Genomic DNA, 22,159 nt, shown 5'->3' on the forward strand with positions numbered 1-22,159 from the left:
GTGGGAGATTGAAGTCCCCACCAATTATCAGGCTGGGGGCTGGGTCACCCAGTTCAGCCACCCTGGTCTCTATTTCCTTAAGGGTTTTTTTGAAATTTTCCGGCGGACAAGCAGGCGGTCTATAGACTATAGCTACGCACAAGTCATATTTTTTTATGTGAAGTAGCACGTATTCAACAAAGCCGTCAGAGTTTCCAGATTTCGATCTCAATTCTACAGTGCTTCTTGCGAGGGAGTTCCTAAGGTAGACAATTACTCCACCCTTCTTTCTCCCTTCTTTCCGGTCCGCGCGGTAGTGTTGGAATCCTTCCATTGTAATTTCTGCATCGAGGATATCTTTTCTTAGGTGCGACTCCGTTAGTGCAATCATAAAGATCCCACCCTCGTCGGCCATCTCACGCAGCACGCCAATCTTGTGACACGCTCTCAGTGGGAAGAGCCCCTCGATGTTGGCCAGCAGAATGCCAGACTCTTCCCTTATTGGTGTGCTTACCTGCGTCTCCACCACTCTGCCTGGCGCCTCTGGCCCAGCAGCTCCTGCATCTGGAGTTGAATCATTTCCAGCTAATACCTCATTTCTAAAAAAGTGCCGTAGGTAATCTCTGGCTCCCCGCGTGCGTCTCTGTCCCATACGCTTGGGCCACTCCCTGGAGTAGCTAGGTCATCCCTCCTCCAAGAACTACCCTCCTCACCGCTCCTACCAGTGTTTCTTGCAACCCTATCACCGCCTTGTCTTCCCTGTGATGGTGGGGACTGTGAGGGAGTGGGCTGGCGTCCAGCAGGAGCCCATCGTTGTGGGGGTGAATCATTGTTGCCTCCTCTTCTGCCGGCTTCCTCCATTCGCTTCCGCGATTTGATATGAATTAGATATGAATTAACCAGGAAGCTAAATTAGGCAAAAGTAAAAAGTAAAATAATGCATATTGAAATAATATGTTGAATCAATTCCAGAATTAAAATTAAGGTTAAAAATCTAGTGTAGGTAGGGTTTTCATAAAATTGTTTTAATAAATTGGTAAAATTTAGTTCATTAACGTCAATGCAAACAACCTTGCCAGTGTCCAGCGACACTTAGGTTGCTCTGTTGCTGGCCTAATGATGGTCTTCAGTAATGACAATCTATTTTATCCGTAAAACTGAACCAGATCTTTATAGCACAACCAAAACAGCTTTGTAGACATTATGTGGTGATCAAACAATACAATTCCTACTTTTTTATCAATATTATACTATTTTTAGTGACAAGCAGCAAGATATGTGCAGTTTCTTTAGAGACTACTGTGCTTACTACTTACTAAGAATCTGTTATGACTTCTGATTTTGCTAAAAATTCTGTGGTTCAGTTTCATTCATAAAAATAAAAATTGATTGTCTCCATTAAAGCTGGGTTAGAATATATCTCATGTTTGAGCTGTGATTAGAGCTTTCCCGTCATTTTTTGAGCCATGAGATTCCAGCCAGACGAATTATCTCCCATCCAATTGTTAATACAACTGCACAATACTTTTTTTTAATACAACTGCAAGATTTTTTTCAAAAGTAGGAAAATTCCAATCTAGTATTGAAAGCAGCAAAATGAAACGTGAAGACTGGTAAGCATGGTACAGTTCTAGGATTGGCGGTACTTGTCAGTCCTGGCAAAAGGCACCCGGTCTTATTCTGCATTACCTCCCCTTCACCAAGACTGATACATTATTTGAATGTTTTGCTGGCAAATAATTTTATAATTGGTTCTTTCTTTGTGTATAAGGAAGTTATTCCTGCCCAGATGTGATTGAATTTGGTCTATGATTATACCTAGTTGTATGTGCAGGGCATCAGCATGCGCACATTGGAGTGATGCCGCAAAACATCCAGATTTCTGAACACCGTGGCAGGAGCTAGCATTCAAGTTTGCTTCTTGGCAAGCCTCCTCATTCTCCATGCAAATCTATGCTGAACAGTGTGATGTGGCTGTATTGGAGAGTGATTCCAGGATACTCAGTTCCACCTCTGGCTGTTTGGACTTGAGAATTCTGAAATCACTACATATCTTCAAATGGAAACCGTGTCTCATAATGCACACAGTTCATATCCTCTTGAAATTGTGAATTGCTAGCCATTTATTTTCTAGTGTTTATTTTCTAGTTTTTTCACATTTGTTTCAAATTTTAGGGTTGATTTGTCTTTTATTTGTCAATTTTAGGTTTTAATGTCTGACTTTAGATTTTGAATTATAATGGTTGTTTTCATTTTCTAGATTGTTGAACTGACAATGGAGCTGGACTCCAAAAGGGTTTTAATATCAATATGGTGAATTTACTTGATGTTCTTTGCTTTGAAATTCCTTGTTAACTTTTGTTTTAAGCAGACTGAGGATATAAGTTCTGAAAATGGTTTTGAGTGATGTATGTAGCCAAATTGCAGTTTATTCATCATATCTATATGATAAGAGAGATACTCTGAAGTTTCTCAATGTTAACAGCATTGAAATATTTCTGGAAACATAAACTTTTAATACATTTTAGGTACCGTAAAATGGGGTAACTTAGACCACTTTGTTTTATAAATGCTATTTTTTTACTAGCTAAATTAAACTTGAATTGAAACATGCAAAATACAGGTCTATACTCTAGCTTCACTCACCATAAATTGCTGGCTCCTGCCTCTCATGGTCTTTATGTAATTTCAAGAAAAGTGATGGACTTTGTTACCCCAGCTCTTGGGGTATCTTAGACCGGGTGGTAAAATCAATTATATTTTTTGGTAAAATAACTCCAAATAACTGCAGGTTTTGGTGCATTGCAGTAGAACTCTTCTAGTTACGTATGCAAATGACAAACTTGAGGAAAGTGTCATAGTTTGCAAATGGGTGGCACTGCCCCATAATGAGGGAAATGTGACTACCTAATGGCAGCCCTGATGGGGTAATATTGACTGGCTTGGAAATTAAGTTAAAATTACCATATATAAGACTCTGTAGAGTCTGAAACATAAAGAAAAAACATAAATAGGCTGTCAAACNTCTACCTCTACATTGTCTACAATGAAAGAGGAGTACTTCAGAGTACTGTTAGTAATGGATGAGTACGCTCTGCATGCTTCAAATGTTTTGAAATGAAGTTTTATTCCCATTGTCCGGAGTAGCCCCGACTGATGGGGCTACTCAGGACAATCTTTATTTTGCATCTGGCACCTTACAAATAGCATATGGATTTTTTTCCAATGCCATTTGATAGCCCTCGCAAAGAGCTATAAAATGAGCCTAAATTTGTTTATGAAATGTTTCATCCTAAGAAGTTATTAACAGTTATTAACAAAAAAACGATCAAATCTGTCCCGAGTAGCCCCGGTTGATGGTACCGGTAATATGAAATTCTTTCAATAGTTTAGGAATTTTGCCATTCAATAGTTCAATTTTGAACGCAATTACATCCATAATTATTTACAGAATTTTATTAAAAATATTGATGCTTGATAAATTTAAGGAAAGCTCTAGTTGCAAACCTCCTGGTTTGCAAGTAGATAATTCATATTCAAATGAATATGACTTAGATAATTTTATATTCAAATTTGAATATAATTTTTTTTTAAATTACTGGTATACGTATTCAAGCTTGCAACTCTATATGAACTAGATAGTTTTATATTCAAATATAAAATGAATAAGCACAAAGCCTAAGCCACCCATGAATTTGCAAAAAATTCGAATGAATTTGGCCAATTTCACCCAATCCTATGGAATTCTTTCAATTTCTTCAGTAAAAAAACAATGAAAATGGCTGCTTCACCCATGAAATGATCATTTTTACCTGTGATTTTAGGAAACTTCTGCAATATTCCAAATAGAGTTGCAAGCTTGTAGCTTGGAAGGCAAGATTGGAAATTTCCTACGCAGCACTAAAATCTTGTGACTCTAAAGTGGCATATTTCAGAATGTAACATTGTAGTGCCATAATCTGCAAGATTTCAGACAATTTTGGACTTCTGTATTCCTCCACAATATACTGCACAATGCAGATGTAGATAAAACATTCTCTAGATAACATATTTGTAGTCTTGTCATGTTGCAGTTTAACTAGGTTGTTTCTCCAACAAAAATGTGAATAATGCATCAAATTGGGCCCAAATGCCTCTAGAGTAGAGAAAAAGCGTTCTTATTGCTATTTCTAGGGCAAAATTAGAGATTGGGCATGATACACTGCATGCACTCCTTGGCAAATGAGTTTGTGGCTTGGAAATGACTTTTCCTTGCATGGTAAGCAATTAGTGGCTAAAAAGTGGACTCAAAGCTCAAGAATTCATGGATCCAAGAATCTAATTGCCACCTGAAGATTAGACGTCTTGCATACTAGCTTCCTATAACACTGGTCACTCAGAAGTTCAAAAATAAAATTTCCTGTAAACACTTACTACTTAAAAATTTCAAATTTGTTTGATTTATGCATCAACTTGCTAGAATATAATGAATATAAAAAATATGAGTCTTGCATACATCCCTACATAAAAAAGCAGATTCTGTTTTAGTGTTTTTAATCCATAATGATATTCATAATTGTTCATTCATTATACCATGATTGTAACTTTCCCACTTATTACTAATATTTTGTTGCTCCAAAGGGACATATTTTCAATAAAAATGAAATCTTGTGACTTGTTTGTGTACTTGGGTTAACAATTAGATTTTAGATTAATTCATACAGTGGGAACTTGAGGCTCCAAAAATGGCAGGAAAGCTCTAGTTGCAGCTTCAAAAGTAGATACATATAAAACATATATATATAAAATAATATATGTAGAATATCTATTATATATATATTCCTCACCTCCTTCTGACTTCCATCCTGCAGTATGATGTCCTCAATGCACGTTTGATTTGAGTAACAGCTAAGTTGAAATTATTCATGTATAAAAATCCCTTCATATGAAATATTCATGTGTTTAATCTCTGTTTTGACAGAAATTTGTCAGTGTTTGTTCTCTAAAAAGAAGAGTTGTGTTGCTTAACCAGACTTTATTACTTGGAAATATTAATGAAATTAGTTCAAGAATTATAAGAGCTATGTCATCCAAAACAAACAATTCTCTTAGAGGGTTTAGGAAGGCTAATTCAGAGTCAAAAAAACAAAGTAAGTAAAAAAATCCTACTTTCTTGATGATAAAAATATTGTGTGTGCATGCCAGATTGGTTAACTAATATTTAACTTTTTAAAATTTGTCAAATCTTGTATGTGCAATTTGATTAAATTCAATTTAATTTAGGTTATTGAGGCTTCAACATCACAAAGGTTTCATCATCTTGACTCTAAAATAAGTTTGTGCAATAAAATTGAAATTTTGTGATCGGGTTATTTTCCATAATAATAAAAATTATGTAGATGCCTCCTGTGAATTTTCTAAATCTGCCTGTGCTTGTACAAGTTCCACTTGTCTCTAGACTTTATTGTATTTAAGGCCTTTTAGCCCAAGATATTGCCATCTGGTCAAGTTTTTTTATCAACTATATTGAATTTAAATTGCTTTTCAGGTACCATACAATTGTAATAAATTCATTAATCAGTTGGCAGTCTGTATAGGTGTAGTTATATCTGCAAACTAATTATTAGTATCCATGTTCTGCTTCAATCACCAAAAACTCAGTCTATCGACCATTCATCTTGAGTGATATTGATCATTCACTGTCATTATGTGTACACATGTAACTTGTGATTGATGGCCAACAATCTTGGAGGTGTAGCATCTACATCTAGATTTAATGTTATTAATTAATTAGATTAAATTACTAAGGATTAGAAAGAAATGTAAAAATTGCATTTATGTTTGAAGGTGAATTTTACTACCTTGAAATCACCCTGTAGTTGACCAGGTCTAACTTTTTTATTTTCTGTTCATTACACAAGAACTTTGCATGTAATTAAATATTCCAAAGCACACTGATAGGTATTTTATTATCTTATGTCAAAAATGAAATTAATTTGAATAATAGATATATAATAATTGTATACTTTTCAGATGTACCGTAAAATGGGGTAACTTTTACCACTTTTTTTTTCAAAATGATGCCATTTTTTACTAGATAAGTTAAACTTAAATTGAAACATGCAAAATACAGGTCCATACTCTAGCTTTACTCACCATAAATTGCTGGCTCCTGCCTTTAATAGTTTTGATGTAATTTAAAAAAAAGTGATGGTCTTTGTTACCCCAGCTCTTGGGGTTTCTTTGACCGGGTGGTAAAATCAATTTTATTTTTCAGTAAAATAACTCCAAATAACTCCAGGTTGTGGTGCATTGTAGTAGAACTCTTCTAGTTACATATACAAAAGACAGATTTTAGGAAAGTGTCATAGTAAATCTTTCTATTGTGTTATGTAGCCTCAGTATTAGGCCTTTGATGGCCATTGACAAAATTTTTCTATGTTGAATCGTTTTTGAGTTTTGGGGGTTTTTGTTAAAAAAACGAAAAGTGGTCAAAGTTACCCCGCCGGTCAAAGTAATCCCATTTTACGGTACCTAGCTTGTGCCTAAGTTTTATTATTAAAATTAGTAATTTCTAATTACTAAATTTATTCCTCTTCCTCCTGGGAATAACCTGTTCTGACCTTTTTCCAAGTCCTGCTTGGTCTCCTTTTGATGTTTTTTTTCCAATTTAGACTTAATTTTTGGTAGAACTCATTCACTTAATTACTTAGTTTTAGTGGCCTCTTTCAATTCAAAAGGCTTTTAATTTGTATGCTCCTGAACTAGTTATTAGGTATGTTTAACTAATTTTAGTTCATGATGTAAATGTAAAATGGATGTTTTACATGTATCAGTGTGTAACCAATTGTAACTTTAACTCTACAATTCCACCCTATTGACTGAAATGTGTCGTGGATGCACGTTTATGCGCCTGCAGGGCAGAGAAGCACTTGTGACTAAGTTCATGAGGGATAAGTGAAATAGCACCTGTCTAGAGAACTTATCTTGATACAGGGTGATTATATGTGAGGGATACAATACCTGTAAAGCTAAGACGTTGATTGTAAGGTCAGAGTAGCTCTATTGCTAGTTACATTGTGGCTAACAATCAACGTGCTTGTTAGCTTCTGCTGGGATCTTTCTAAGGTTCCCAGCCCTTTTATAGAATCACAGCTATCTTGTGATCTATCATGTGATGTTTCCTGTTTCCTAGATGATGATTCAGGTCTAGTACTTTTCCATCATTCTCTATCTTGTTGAGTTAATATTACATCTCCATTACAGATGGTCATATCTCATATTATTTTAATGAATACAATGAGATGCCAGATTGACAGCAGACAAATGCTTTGCAAATCTAGTGGCCTATATATATGTAGCTCTCAAAATATATTGCAGTATAGATATATGTAGCTCATATTGCAGTATAGATGAGACCAAAAACTAAATTTGTACATCATCTATTCAGCTTTTTTTGCATGCACTAAGCCTTGTGTACATTCAGCTAATTTTGTGGCACATAGCACCTATTGACACAGGGGCTACATATTTTCCTACACAGGTAGTGCACCTTAATTGACACAGGGGCTACATATTTTCCTACACAGGTAGTGCACCTTACTTAACTTCAACTTATTGTCATAATTTGACACAGTGCACCTTACTTAACTTCAACTTATTATCATAATTTGACACAGTGCACCTTACTTAACTTCAACTTATTATCATAATTTGACATAGTGCACCTTACTTAACTTCAACTTATTATCATAATTTGACATAGTGCACCTTACTTAACTTCAACCCATAGTGACAGATAGTGCTTACTTAACTTCAACCATGACCACAATTTTACTCACTGAAACCAATTGATTCCTTGCACAACCTGGCACAAATGGCATATTTTTCCAACTCAGTCATGCATAAGATATTCTGATTTTGTTAACAATGTGGTAAATAGCTATATAATAGTTATATATATAGATAGATGCCATATTGTACCCTTGCCAATTCATGCTTTTCACCAACTTGCTAACTTGAGTTCATTATGTAATCTAATCTAGGTTTATGAATTTGAATGGCAGTTATGGATGGAAAAATTTGCTTACCATGACCGTTATAAATTTTGTAGGTATCTGTTCAAACTAAAGGTTTGAAAAGATTTACCTCATTTGAACCACTAAAATTAAAAATGCATGCATTTTTCGTAAAGACCTGTGGGAGATGTTGCCCCCCATTGCAATCAATCAAAATTTCATCTGTATTCCTATTTAGGCTAATGCAGTTCATGTTTAATTGTGATTTTTTATGGTATGTTTTATTGTACGTACAGAATGTACAAAAATACTGTCAAAATATGGGATGAAATACTGTAACCCTGTATATATTAATCAATTCAATTTAAATTTTGTTTATGAACACATGTTTATAAATTGAATGATTCTTATACAGGTAACATCCTGCGCTTTGTGAGGAGGGATCCAGAAACTGGTGAGCCAAAATAACTGCAGCTAAATATTCAGATATTACTAGGATTTTTGATGACTAGATTTGTTATAATGCTGCTTGATAACGACATATATATACCTAAAGGCCTATACCCCTATTTCTGCCAGTTGACATGTCATAACATTGACATCTCCAAGTATCAGTTAATATCTTGAAGCATAATAGAGAATGAAGAGGTTGAGTAGCAATGACAATTCTCTTCAATTGTGATGAACTTTAAATTTTTCTTCATTTTTGTGATGAGAGGTGCAAGCAACAGCACCAAGGTGTGTTGATGATGTTTCTGCTAAATGTAACTAATTGTAGGTACTATATACATTTTATTTATCAGATGACGCTTGTTTTAACATATTCATGAATCTCCCCTCACTCCTCACAGATGGTGCTGGTGGCAGCACTAGTCCAGTGCTGGGTGCTGCTGTCAGGCAAAGTGGACCTACATCCAGAATGCTCTTCATTGACTCCCCGGTTAGGAAGGAACTTCAAGGTATTGCTATAATGAAATTAATACTCTTTTCATTATTACTACTACAGTTTATTCCTGTAGCATCATCGTTATTTTAAATTAAGATCACATTTACTTCCATTGTTATGAAGCTTCAATATCTTAATTTATATTCCTCATAACGATTTTGTATCATAATTTGAAGCAGCTTGAAAGAAGAGGAGCTGGAAAGCATCCTGGCACTGACAATTGTTTCAAGTAATTACATGTGAACTTATTGGAACAAGTTATATGACCTGTTGGATGTTCATCACATTCTCTGAAAATTCATTGCTTTAATGTATGGTTTAACTCTCATGAACTTCATGAGCATTTTACATTTGGCCATTTTTTAATTCATTATTTATTAGTTCCTAATTAGAGTTTCAATTTCAGTGTTACTGAAATTTTTAGAATAATTGAGTTCTTCATGTACATTACTACATTCAAAAGCACAAAGCAATAACTATGTTGATATTTGATCAAGGTAGTAGCATGTGCTCTATAAGTGGTAAATAATTTATTTTTCTTTAAATTAATAGTGCAAAATCTGTATTATGAATGATGAACATACATTTGCCCAACATTTCTATTCAATAACCTCAGTTGTGAAAATGATGAGTAAAACTAACTTCATTTTTCCAGGCACTGCGGGGTCTCAGAATCCAGACTCTCTGATGAAGACGATCCCTAAAGTGAGCACCATAGTGGTCCGTAAGCCCTCCACTGTCATCACATTCAAAACAAATGTCGCCTCTACCACAGCACAGGCTTTCTCAGCCTTCAATGCCAGCAAGTTATACTCGACCAAAAGCCCAACCTCGTCCCCTCAAAGTCAATCCTCGGCACTCTTTTCCTCTCCATCTTCAACCAATGGTGGTGAGATACCCTTGCTAAACATAGTGCATTTTTTATTATGTACATAGTACTAGTAGGTATATAAAACTTGACATACAGCCAATTTCACAATGCTTAGTAGAAAATATAATGTAGGTAATGAATTACATTGCACAACATATGATATCCTGTCAAGGAAGAAAAATGCAATAATATTGAATTCATTGGATGGAAATCGATATTAAGTTGAATCATTACGTGCCAATAAAAAAATAGTTTTAAACAATATAAGTTAAATTCATGCAGTATTTCAATCAGTCTTTCAGTTGCCTCTTTGGGTAATGTGTGACATTATTCATACCTGTTCTATAATCTTATGAACATTTACCTGACGAGCAATCAAGTAATTTCTTTCAATTCCATTGCTTTACTAATATACGTATTGCATTATAACATGTTGAATTCCATTAAAATTACGCTCTGATAATACATTGATATTTTTTATTCTCTTATACCAGTTTATGATGGCAAAGAAGACACCGCAGAGGCAGAAAATGGTGATGCCTGTGAGAACGACAGTCCCATTGTCAGGATAAAGGTACCTACTATATAACCTCCTAATTATTTGTGAACTTAGTGGTATTATTCAAAGTTATGATGCCATTCCTAATCTTTTTTTTGTCTAAATTATACTTAACAAGCCATTATAAGTAACTAGCAGCTTGACCCAGCGTTAGTAGGGATCAATAATCTGTTCAATTGTAAAATCCCATAAACTCAAATGTTATGTTATTGTTAATTCCATTATGTTAATGAAAACAAAACTTATGTGTGCTTAGTGATGAAACACTCCTTCAAACCCACATGTTACGTAGAACATAGAACTGTTATTTAAGCGTCAATGCAAACTATGGAAAAAAATATTAAGTGTTTTTTAAATAAAATTTCTGTATTGCAAGTAAAAATTTAATTTTTGATACATTATTTTCCTTCCAGTTTTGCAATGCACTCTATTCTTCCACTAAACTTAGACTTTCAGGTTCCGGTAATATCCGAAAATGATATATATAGGTATATAAGTATTTGTATGATGCATCTATGCATCATCTCGTTTGACCTGTGCATTTCTTGATAATATATTCAAAAACAATTCTCATACAACATTACAAGTTTGCTGTGAATTTTGCCTGAAATATGACTGTTATTTTAGGTTCGCAACAACCGAATAGTTGACTCAGATGATGAAGACGATGCAGAGCTCCAGCGACCTGCCAAGAAGTTCAAAGCGTCGCCTGCCACTGAAGATAAAGCTGATAAACTTCTGTGCCGCAGCTATGATTCCCAGCCCCCTGACAACATCGTAGAGACCTTCCTCGAGGCGCTTGCAGACATGTTCCCTCGCTATGACAAGATGGTGAATGTTTTACTTATAAGCTTGCTGCATTATCTATGAAATTGAATGATGCTATTAATAGTTTCAGTCTGATTACCTAAGTAACTTTAACCAAGTTAATCAATCTACATTAACTACCTATCTCTTTTGCTCCTACATTTTTATTTTATATCTGATTCACAATGAACTTCAAGAAATATAACTGATAGAGGGAGTGTGATCAAAAATATTTGTGTGGTGAAAGTGTTTATTAGTGATTTGTGGTACATAATTTTCTAAACAATGGAATAGGTTTTCTGCAATGGAGGGCAGCCTATATTCTGCACTGGTGATGAATTAACGTGCTAACACTGCTGCATGTGGTGTGACATCATCAAACCCCCTCATGCTGACACCCTACTCCCCACTTGCTGACACCCTTTTCCCCACTTGCTGACACCCTTTTCCCCACTTGCTGACACCCTTTTCCCCACTTGCTGACACCCTTTTCCCCACTTGCTGACACCCTTCTCCCCACTTGCTGACACCCTTTTCCCCACTTGCTGACACCCTTCTCTCCACTTGCTGACACCTCCCCCCCTGCGTGCAGGAGCTCCAGGACGTGCTGATTCGGTTCCGCTACAACTTCAAGGAGGCGTCGGCACACCTGGAGGAGGAAGAGCAGCAGAGCAAGGAGGTTAAGAGGAGGCTTGCTGTCGCCGAGCGCCTCCAGAAACTCAAGCTACAGGTTTGCACTATTTCTTGGGGCCGTACTATCCAAACTTGCATGCACAAAAAATCTTAAGTACACATAACAGCCCAAGTATGCGCAGCGGCCTTAGTACATGTAGCGCCTAGTTCTCATTTGTGATCGTTTGGTTTAACTGTCAAAAAGCCATCAGTTAACTGCCATCAGCCATCATCTAATGATTGGCTGGCAACGATAGTTACAAATTCGTAACTATTTTTTGTGTTACAGCTCCAGGTCGTCTGAACTCGGAAACGTAGCGCTGTACAACTTTTATGTGCAATACTTTCTCTTTTTTAGTCTATGATGTTTGTGGAGAACCTTGCTTTCTATCTATATACCGGAAGTAATAAAAAAATGCAATAAAAAATTGACGTACCGGTACATAATTTTTGTGTGAGCACAGAAGTGCCTTGTCACATTTAGATCATTTAAATCCATTCATGTTTTTAGGTAAATAAGGAAGAAGAGCTGAGCCAGAAGGATGCGGAGCGACTGAGTGAAGTGCTGCGGGAGAAGCAAAGTCTCAGCACTGCTTCGCCCGACGATGCTACGCAGCTGCTACTGCTGCAGAAAGAGGAGCAACTGCTGCAGGAGCGTCTGCAGAGGAGGCGAGATGAGCGCTACAAGCTGCTCTGTCAGCTGCAACAAACTGATGAGCTCAACGAGAAGTTATTACGCGAGGATAGTTTCTCTTTTTCTGAAGATGTCTCTCAAAGTTCTAATGGGAATCCTGTATTAAATGCGACGGTGAATGGAAACGCCGATGTTCACACAGACGCTCTACTGCAGCAGCTTGAGAAGCTGAGCAGCGAGGAGGAACAGAAGCGCCGAGAAGAGCTCAGGATGAAGCAAGAGGCTCGCCAAAGACTTGTCATGAAGAGCCAAATACAAGCTCAGGTGAAGCGTGAAGAAGAGGAAGAAATTCAGAGAAGGCAGCTTGTCGAGATCGAAGAAAAGCAAAGGTTAGCGAGAATTAAAGAAGAGGAAGAAAGAAGAAGAGCCATCCAAATGAACGATCCGAAGATGATAGCAAAAAGACGCATGCAGGACAAGAAGAAAATGTTCAAAATATTGGGTGCCTCGTCTCGGTTTAGCCAAGTTGATTACGGGGAAGAAGATGAAGAAGATTTGTACATCGGCAAAAGCAATGTGTATTTCAGCGACGACTCTGAGTGTGAAGACGAGGGTGGTGGCGTGGTGACGACCGAGGTGCTCAGTATGAGGGACTCTGTATTGAGCTTCCTAAACACTGCGTCTGAGGAGGAAATCTGCGCCATCCCCACCTGCAGCAAGAAGAAGGGAGAGCTCATTGCCTCGTTACGTCCCTTCAAGAACTGGGAGCATCTGGTCGAAGTGTTCAAGAGGGAGAAATATATATCTCCTGACATGCTGAACAGCGTCAAGAATGCCTTACAAAAGCGCAATACTGTCGTGCAGCTTATGAAGCGCTGTGAGCTCATTTCTTCTCAGATACACGAGACTGTTGCCTCACTTCTGAGCGGCGAGGAAACAGACTCTGCTATAAGCCAGCAACCAAAGCTACTTAACCCTAATATGACACTTAAAGGCTACCAAATGATTGGTCTCAACTGGCTATCCTTGATGCTCCAGCATGAACTTAACGGCGTCTTGGCAGATGAAATGGGTCTAGGAAAAACGGTACAAGCAATTGCCTTCCTGGCGCATGTGAAGGAGACCATCAATCCTCAGGACCTCAGTCTTATTGTGGTCCCGTCCTCGACGCTGGATAACTGGGCCCGTGAACTGGAACTATGGTGCCCCAGTCTAGGAGTGCTAGTGTACCATGGATCTCAAGAGGAACGTAGAGGCATGAGGGCACAAATTCTGCAAGATCAGCTTGACGAAAATACGCACATCATCCTGACCACATACAACACCATGTACAGTTCCACAGAGGACCGAGCTCTCTTCAAGAGACTTCGCGTGCATACTGTCATATTCGACGAAGCCCACATGCTTAAGAATATGAACACGTCGCGCTTTGAGAATCTCATGCGAGTATCTGCCGAGTGTCGCGTCTTGTTGACGGGCACGCCCCTGCAGAACAATCTTGTTGAGCTCATGTCCATCTTGGTGTTTGTGATGCCTCAGCTCTTTGAAGGACGCAAGGAAGAACTCAAGCAAGTCTTCTCCATGTTCCCGGTAAATAATGATTTATTTTCGGCTTCTAGGTTTCTTTTTTATTATAGGTTTCAGTAAGTGGTTCATTAGTTCCTGTTCCCCAACTTATGTGGCAGCCGTAGTGTGGATAGTTTGTTATTGTTTGATATGTAATTTATTTGAAATTAGTGTGAACATTTTTGCCATCCTAATTTTGCTTGGTGAATTGAGAGAATGATCTTCTATTACAATACTGTATTATTATTTGATTATAGTAATATTTATTCTTATCAATTGTAGTATTACTAAATACTATTACTAAATACTTACTAAATACTATTTGATTACAAGTATTGCACTCTCCTGCTCTGCAGAAGGGGTCGGATGACCGCAACAAGAGTCAGTACGAGGCTAAGCGCATAGAGCAAGCCAAGCGCATCATGAAGCCTTTCTTCCTGCGACGCCTCAAAACTGATGTCCTCAAGGTGGGCAGATAACAAGCCTTGTATTCACTGATATTTGCATGTATGAAAATCGTGTACTTTATTTCTTAACTCAAATAAGATGCATTGCATTGCCTGATATACGCGTGTATGCATACCATGTACTTCTTTTCTCAGATATGACGCCTTGAATTAACAGATAAACTCGTGTATGAAAATCACATACATTTCTCAAATAAGATGTCTTGTCTTGACTGATGTTCTTGTGTATGAAAATCGGCACCTTCATTTTGTGTACATTCGTTGTTATTATGCATTGGTCTATTTACTCTATTAAAATATCAATTAATAGCCGCTTTCAGACTTTTCTTTGTCTTGATGAAACGCTGCTTCCAATAGAGACGTCAATCTTTTCTATGCTCTTGACACAATGAAATGGAGTTTATTCTAGCAATCACGGATATATAAAAAAATGCCATTTGCTATATTTATTGTACCTTTTTTTATTCATTAGTCTGCAGCAATTGCAAGTTTACCGAGAATTTAAAAGTCAACTACATATGAAAACGCCAAGTAAATGCGCCATATCTTTATTGCAAACTTTTGGAACACTTTTAAGAGAATAAGAACTGTTCGCGTATTAGGACAAGTTTTTATTTAAATATATGTAGGGATTATAAAATCCTCAAATCCAAACCATCAGAGGCGGGATCGAGGATCTTGAAATGAAATTACTCTCAGACGAAGTCAATCAATCATTCATGTCTTACTGTTGGTGCACATGCTGGTGTACAGGTGCACAGCGGGCGGAAAAGGCTTTAAAAGTGTCAGATTCGAACAAAAGCTGCCGCGGTGTTTAGAAACCCTGATGTAGAAGTTATATGCTATTTTTTTCTGACATACGCTGATGCGCCAGGTGCGCAATTGTATTCATAAAACAGAAAGACAGCATTTGGGCAAGCATAGATTTTGTAGCAAGCTAATCTCTAATTAAAAAATTAAAAATAAAATATAAAAAATTTTGATAATTAAATATTGGGCTCTCTTACAGGACCTGCCAGAAAAGCACGACGTGCTGGTGACGGTGGACATGCACCCAGAGCAGCGTAAGCTTTACACCAGCGTAGGAGTGTGGGGGTGTGTGGGGACTAGCAGGTGTGGGGGTGTGTGGGACGTGTCCACACAGGGGATGAGGTGGTGGGTTCCGCAAACATTGAGTAGGTGGCTGTGAATTATGCCAATACAAGGGAAGGTTTTGTCATAGGTCTGCCTGGTAAAGAAGTTGTTGGTAGTCCTTTCTGATTCTCATTATCAATGAGAATTATTCTCAAGTCCTTTCATTATTCTCATCCATATTCATAATATCAATGCTTGCTATTCTGCTAATGTTTGAATCAATTATGAACAGATGAAGCTGAAATGGGAGAAAGTTCAAGCTGAGAAGCTGACAGAGCTGGAGGAGCTGCAGCTCGGACAAGGCAGTCTTGGTGTCTCAGGGACCAGCCAAAACAACAACAAGAACAAGCGTGACGATAACGAGGACAAGGAGGCCACGCCTGAGGACAGTAGTGCTAACATGTTGATGACGCTACGGCGGGTCGCCAACCACCCCCTCCTCTACAGGTCTGCTCCTGAGTCCTGATATTGAAACTAACTCAAGTACCTATATGTAGCGCTCTAAGTACGCGTTGTGGCCTTAGAATCAGCTGCGGTGTAAATGCACATAGAGACCTAAGTATGCCTAGCGGCCTCAGTACAAGTAGTGACCTAAGTACTCGTAGCAGCCTAAGTACCTACCCGTAGAAGCCTAATTATCTACATGTAGGAACCAATATCTCCTCTGTGATTGGTGGGTTTCACTTAAACAACCGTCTGTGATTGCCTGGCCGTGTTGGAAACTCGTAACTTGTTTTATTGTGAAGGGTCTGTGAGACAAATTTATTTGTTTCGCTAGATTTTGATGCCTCGTATAAGAAGCTGTGGCATGAAAATTTAAAACCTACATTCTTGTATGTTAATTATAACATATTATTGTTGAGTAATATGGGTATTTTTACATTCGCTGGAAGCTTTGGCCTAAATTTGAAATAAACATATTATGTGAATAAAGATAATATGATTAGTATTGTTTACATACACCGGAAGCTTTGGCATATCATTTGAAATAAACATAATATGTGAATAAACATTATATTGGTATCGTTTACACATGCAGGAAGCTGTACACAGATGACAAGCTGCGCAAGATAGCAAAGGTGCTGAAGCGCACGTCTCACCCCAACAGCGTGCTGGAGTACATCGTCGAGGACCTGACGGTCATGTCAGACTTTGAGATCCACAAGACCTGCTGTTCCTACCCTGTGAGTAGGAGTAGGACCTGGGACGAAGGTTTTTGATCATTGTTAGTTGATGTGGTGCTGGTGGTAGTGCTTGTACATGGGTGTTTTTAATAATGTTCCTGTAGCTAGCGATGTTGTGATGTGAGTGTTGTTGCCAGTAATATTTTCACCTGTTGTTGTGATAATTTCGTAAATTATTCCCCTGCCATGAGCAGTTATGCTTCTTTTGCACCACACATTGTACACTGCTGTAACGAGACTGACGCTATAACAGTTCTTTCACTTCCTCTCTGCTTCCGATCATATCCACGTATTAATTACATCATGTATTATTTGGCTGTTATTTCTCCTCATGATGGCTTGTTGGTGTTGCAGGCGACTGAGGAGTTCAAGTTGGATGACAGCCACATTCTGGCGTCAGGGAAGTTCCAAAAATTTGACGAGTTGTTGCCTGAGATGAAGGCTCGAGGTAAGGCTTAGGTAACTATGTAGCAGGTCTATATTTTTATATGTTGATTTACCTTTATGAGTATCAGTAGACGATGTTATGAGGAAACATAAGGAAACCTCATGTTACATCGTTGTATCTATGATCACTGTTCCTGTTTGTTGTCCGGAATCTCTATTACCCGCCACACGCTTCTCAAACAAACATTGTTATCCCCCTTCACTTACCTCACTAATTGACCATGATGCCACTCCCACCACTGCTTCTTCACCATCCATTGCCCCTCCCTCCATTGCCCCATCTCCCTCCATTGCCCCATCTCCCTCCGTTGCCCCTCCCTCCATTGCCTCTCCCTCCGTTGCCCCCTCCCATCACTGCTTCTTCACCATCCATTGCCCCTCTCCCCTCCATTGCCCCTCTCCCCTCCATTGCCCCTCTCCCCTCCATTGCCTCTCTCCCTTCCATTGCCCCTCTCTTCTCCATTGCCCCTTTCCCCTCCATTGCCCCTCCCCTCCATTGCCCCTCCGTGGCCCCCTCACTTCACTAACCTGCCCCTCGTCCGCGCAGGTGACCGGGTGCTGGTCTTCTCGCAGTTCGTGATCGTGCTCGACATCGTCGAGGAATACATGCGCCTGCGCGACCACAAGTTCCTCAGGCTCGACGGCCAGACGCCCATATACGAGAGGTGCTCTTCCTGCTCTTCAGGAGTCCACTTAATTATTGTTATTGTGGGAGTGTTTTAAGAGTCCAGTTATTGTCGTTATTGTGGAAGTGTTTTTTTTTTGTCGTTGTAGTTGATTTTTTTGACATTACTGTTGTGGTTGCGGTCATGTATTTTATTGTTACGTGGTGTTTGCTGTGGACTGTAGATGAATGTGACCATCATGCAACCCGTAAGACAGTACCTAGCTAATGACCTCATGTCCCATCAGACAGTAGCTAATGACCTCATGCCCCGTCAGACAGTAGCTAATGACCTCATGCCCCTTCAGACAGTAGCTAATGACCTCATGCCCCTTCAGACAGTAGCTAATGACCTCATGTCCCATCAGACAGTAGCTAATGACCTCATGCTCCATCAGACAGTAGCTAATGACCTCATGCCCCGTCAGACAGTAGCTAATGACCTCATGCCCGTCAGACAGTAGCTAATGACCTCATGCCCCATCAGACAGCAGCTAATGACCTCACTCCCCATCAGACAGTACCTAATATCTCATGCCCCTTCAGACAGGAGATGATCGACGAGTTCAACGAGAACCCGTCGATCTTCGTGTTTCTGCTGTCGACGAAGGCGGGAGGTTTGGGCATCAACCTGACGTCGGCGAACTGCGTTCTGCTGCACGACATCGACTTCAACCCTTACAACGACAAGCAGGCCGAGGACCGCTGCCATAGGGTGGGCCAGACCAGGTGTGTAGGGCTGGGCTGGTGCGGCCGAAGCCTATATTCTAGATGAGGGTTGCTACGGGCGCTGTAAAACATCCATTAACACGTTGACTACGAAGTGGTACATATGCGTACCACGAAATGTATTCCTCCAGGACGTAGTGGTACATAATTCAGGTTGCCTAAAATTGGCCAAATCCGAGAACAAAAAGGGCCAAAAAAGGCCGATAACTCAAAATATACTAGTTTATTTGTAGGTTCCACTATAAAAATTCCATTGATTTTCTTTTTGCAGTATTTAAAATTTAATTAGGAAGTACCCATATCGTAAATTTTAGCCGGCCAACGCAATTGAGAAAAACTAAATCACGGAATTTGTCCGGAAAAAATGACCGTCTGGCAACCCTGTTTAAAAACAGTACAAAAAATGAAATAATTGTACAAGATGAAGCAATCCTAGTCAACGTGTTAAAATAAATGCATGAAATTGCTGGATCGATGAAAATGCTCTTGCAATGCTCCCACGTGAATAAAGCATTGGATTTTAGGGCGATAAAAATGTCCTCACATTTACTACTATATTGTTTGAATGGGGGACGTAGCGATCTAAGATCAGACCAACGCATTGGTCAACTTATTGTCATTCGTTCAAAAGTGATAGTCATTATGACTCCTAGAAGTATATATAACAGTAAGCAGTCACTGTACACTAGTACCATGTACAGCTTCAAAACAAAAAGTTCAGTTGGCACTCCATTCAGAAGGCTATATATACAACAGCATATAGTCATTGTACAGCTTCACCATCAAGGAGCGTAGCCAGTACGCCTGCCCCAAAGCTTAATATATTTTTACACTATACGTCTTCACCATACATATTGTTATACTACAGCTTCACCATGCATATTGTTATACTGTACTGCTTCACTATACATATTGTTACACTGTACAGCTTCACCATACATATTGTTACACTGTACAGCTTGACCATATCCATGCCCCGTGACAGGCCCGTGACAGTGACGCGGTTGGTGACTCGGGACAGCATCGAGGAAGGCATCCTGAGCATCGCGCGGAGTAAACTCGACCTCGAGAGAGAAGTCACCGGCACCAAAGGTATCCCTAATCCTTCTCATTAGTTGGTCTGCCTTCTTATCTTATACGTATTGCCAATTGTTCAGCAATGTACTATATAATATTGATAGTTTTAATTTCCATCATGCCTTTAATTTCATATTGCGACGGTTGATTCCGCGTGTGCAATATCTTTTCTTGCATGCGATTAAGATTATCCATCACTCCATTTTAATGCTCCTTGTCTTTAAGTTGACTTTTACGTTGATTTAAATTTAAATTAATTTATAATTATTGATCTCTTAATATTGCTAATCATCCACTGCATTTCACTGACATGCAATAAATTTAATAGAAGTTCAATTTTCCTTCTAGGCTTTAACAATGTTGTATGAGCTATTCATTGTTGCCTTACTGGTACATCGCGCTGTCATATTAGTGTAATATTGTTTTCTTGTTGTATTTTTTCATGGTGCTGTTTGATTGTCTGGTTCTGTTTGACTGTATGGTGCCGTTTGATTGTATGGTGCCGTTTGATTGTCTGGTGCCGTTTGACTGTATGGAGCCGTTTGACTGTATGGTGCTATGTTGTATAGTATTGTAATTTGTAATATTATTTTATAGTGTTGTATCGATCTTTGATTGCATTCCTGACGAAGACGTTGACGTTACAGACGAGCAGCACAGGAAGACAGACGTGCTGTCCCTCCTGAAGGCGGCCCTCGGCATCACCAAGAACGACTAGCTGCTTACCCTTCGTATTCGTAGGATACTAAGAATGCACTCACCGGCCACTCTCACCTCGCCTTGACTGTCCTGTCAGTTCATGTGTATCATTATTGGGTGTTCGGGTATCCTCTGAGGTGCAGGTATCCTCTGAGGTGTTAGTATCCTCCGAGGTGTTGGGTATCCTCTGAGTGTCGGGTATCCTCCGAGGTATTAAAGTATTATTAAAGTGTTGGATGTTACTTTCAACAGTTTATGGATCTATTTCATGTGGTGAATGTTCTCATCCTCAGTGAATGTTTAATCTGATTTTATTTACGTGTTACGAGCTCAAGTGTCAAGCAAGATCTTCAATGTTTGCATGCCACATTTCCTTCACTTATAGTTTTTCTACAGCTGAAGGACCTGTGACTTGAAAGTGTAGATTGGTTCTTTTGAGTTTCCTGTTGTCGAAAAGAGTTTATTTCACTTGTGCAGAGATTGTTTAGGCTTTATTATCCTGATCGTTTCTAGTTGTATTTTGGAAGTGAAATGTGCAAATTTGTGTAATTCTGACGTACGAGTTTGCTGGCAAAACCAATTCGATATGATAGAAGAAAATGTATGCACACTAAGAGAGTAATGAGTTTGAAACTAACAGTTGTTTGTGAACAGTTCGCATTCTATTTACTGCCTCAAGCTGCCAGGCGCCTCAAGTTATTAAAGATTTGATATGAAAACTGCTTTATGTGCTGCTTAGCAAAGTATCAGTTTCTTTGGATGGTTAATTGGGTTGTGTTAGGATGCAGCAATTACATGAGTTTAGTATCCAAGTTTTATCCTACGTTATGTTATTACAGAGGATATATTTAGTGCCACGTCCTTTTGTGTTGCTCTTAAATACTTCTTTGGTCATACTCTATTACTATATGTTAAATTAATTTTTTAATCAGAGCTTATTTCGAACTCATTATTTTTGTATCAAATTGTGGGAGCCGGTATCCTAGATCCTGATCAATGCTGATGCATTGAGCTGCATTTAATGTACGTCAGGCATTTTTTATCATTCACGTCGCGCTATATGAGTCTCATAAAGTTATTCATCATTAGTGGCCGTATTGCTTACCGTTATGCGTTGCAACTGTTATTTATTATTTCCGTTATGTGCAGCAAAGCTTACCGTTATTTATCATCAAGGATGTTGTATTTGTTTTGTGTGTTGACGCTCAAGAAATGTGTACTCGTGCCCGAAAAAATAATGTTCAGATTTAGCCTAAAAATGTTATAGGCAATTTCATCGCTACGTTTTTATCATCTTTAATGGTTGTTTTTGTGTTTATTGTGCTTTGGAGTTGTACTATGTTTTTAAACGTTAAACGTTTGGCTTTAATAATACCACCAGCATACGAAATGTATTGGTTATAGTTGCATTTCTATTTTTTAATTCGTTCAATTAAGACTTGTAGCGGAGTCAAGTAACACAATGATCTTCTAGCTGCACTTTGGGCGCATAAGGAGTATATTTTAGGTATTCCTGACCTATGAGTTCCCGGGCTAAACTACCTCTATAGTTTCGCGAAAACACTAATGGAAATATAAAGTATTAAGAAATGGAATGAACTTCATTCTTAAGATCTATGATTTCAGAATAGTTACTAGGTAAAATTTTGATATATTCTTTCAAATCTTGCCTTTTTCATTGGATTGTTGCATCGTTAAAGAGTACCGAGCGTCAGGTTTATTTTTGT

The 22,159-nt window shown here is 38.5% G+C and overlaps 1 protein-coding gene across 1 annotated transcript; it reads left to right on the forward strand.

Annotated features, from left to right (window-relative positions):
• Window positions 1-4,944: 4,944 nt before the first annotated feature.
• Window positions 4,945-20,650, forward strand: LOC108674502 (SWI/SNF-related matrix-associated actin-dependent regulator of chromatin subfamily A containing DEAD/H box 1 homolog). The gene is made up of 17 exons (XM_018162460.2): window positions 4,945-5,108; window positions 8,392-8,430; window positions 8,828-8,935; window positions 9,578-9,811; window positions 10,288-10,367; window positions 10,980-11,183; window positions 11,752-11,889; window positions 12,343-14,055; window positions 14,388-14,498; window positions 15,508-15,579; window positions 15,865-16,079; window positions 16,672-16,816; window positions 17,171-17,264; window positions 17,811-17,928; window positions 18,474-18,656; window positions 19,642-19,748; window positions 20,381-20,650. The coding sequence occupies exons 1-17, from the start codon at window positions 5,042-5,044 to the stop codon at window positions 20,449-20,451; spliced, it is 3,699 nt and encodes a 1,232-aa protein (XP_018017949.1). The 5' UTR covers window positions 4,945-5,041; the 3' UTR covers window positions 20,452-20,650.
• The last annotated feature ends 1,509 nt before the right edge of the window (window positions 20,651-22,159 follow it).

The sequence above is a fragment of the Hyalella azteca genome, unplaced genomic scaffold (genome assembly GCF_000764305.2).
Source record: "Hyalella azteca isolate HAZT.00-mixed unplaced genomic scaffold, Hazt_2.0.2 contig16041, whole genome shotgun sequence".
NCBI lineage: Eukaryota > Metazoa > Arthropoda > Malacostraca > Amphipoda > Hyalellidae > Hyalella > Hyalella azteca.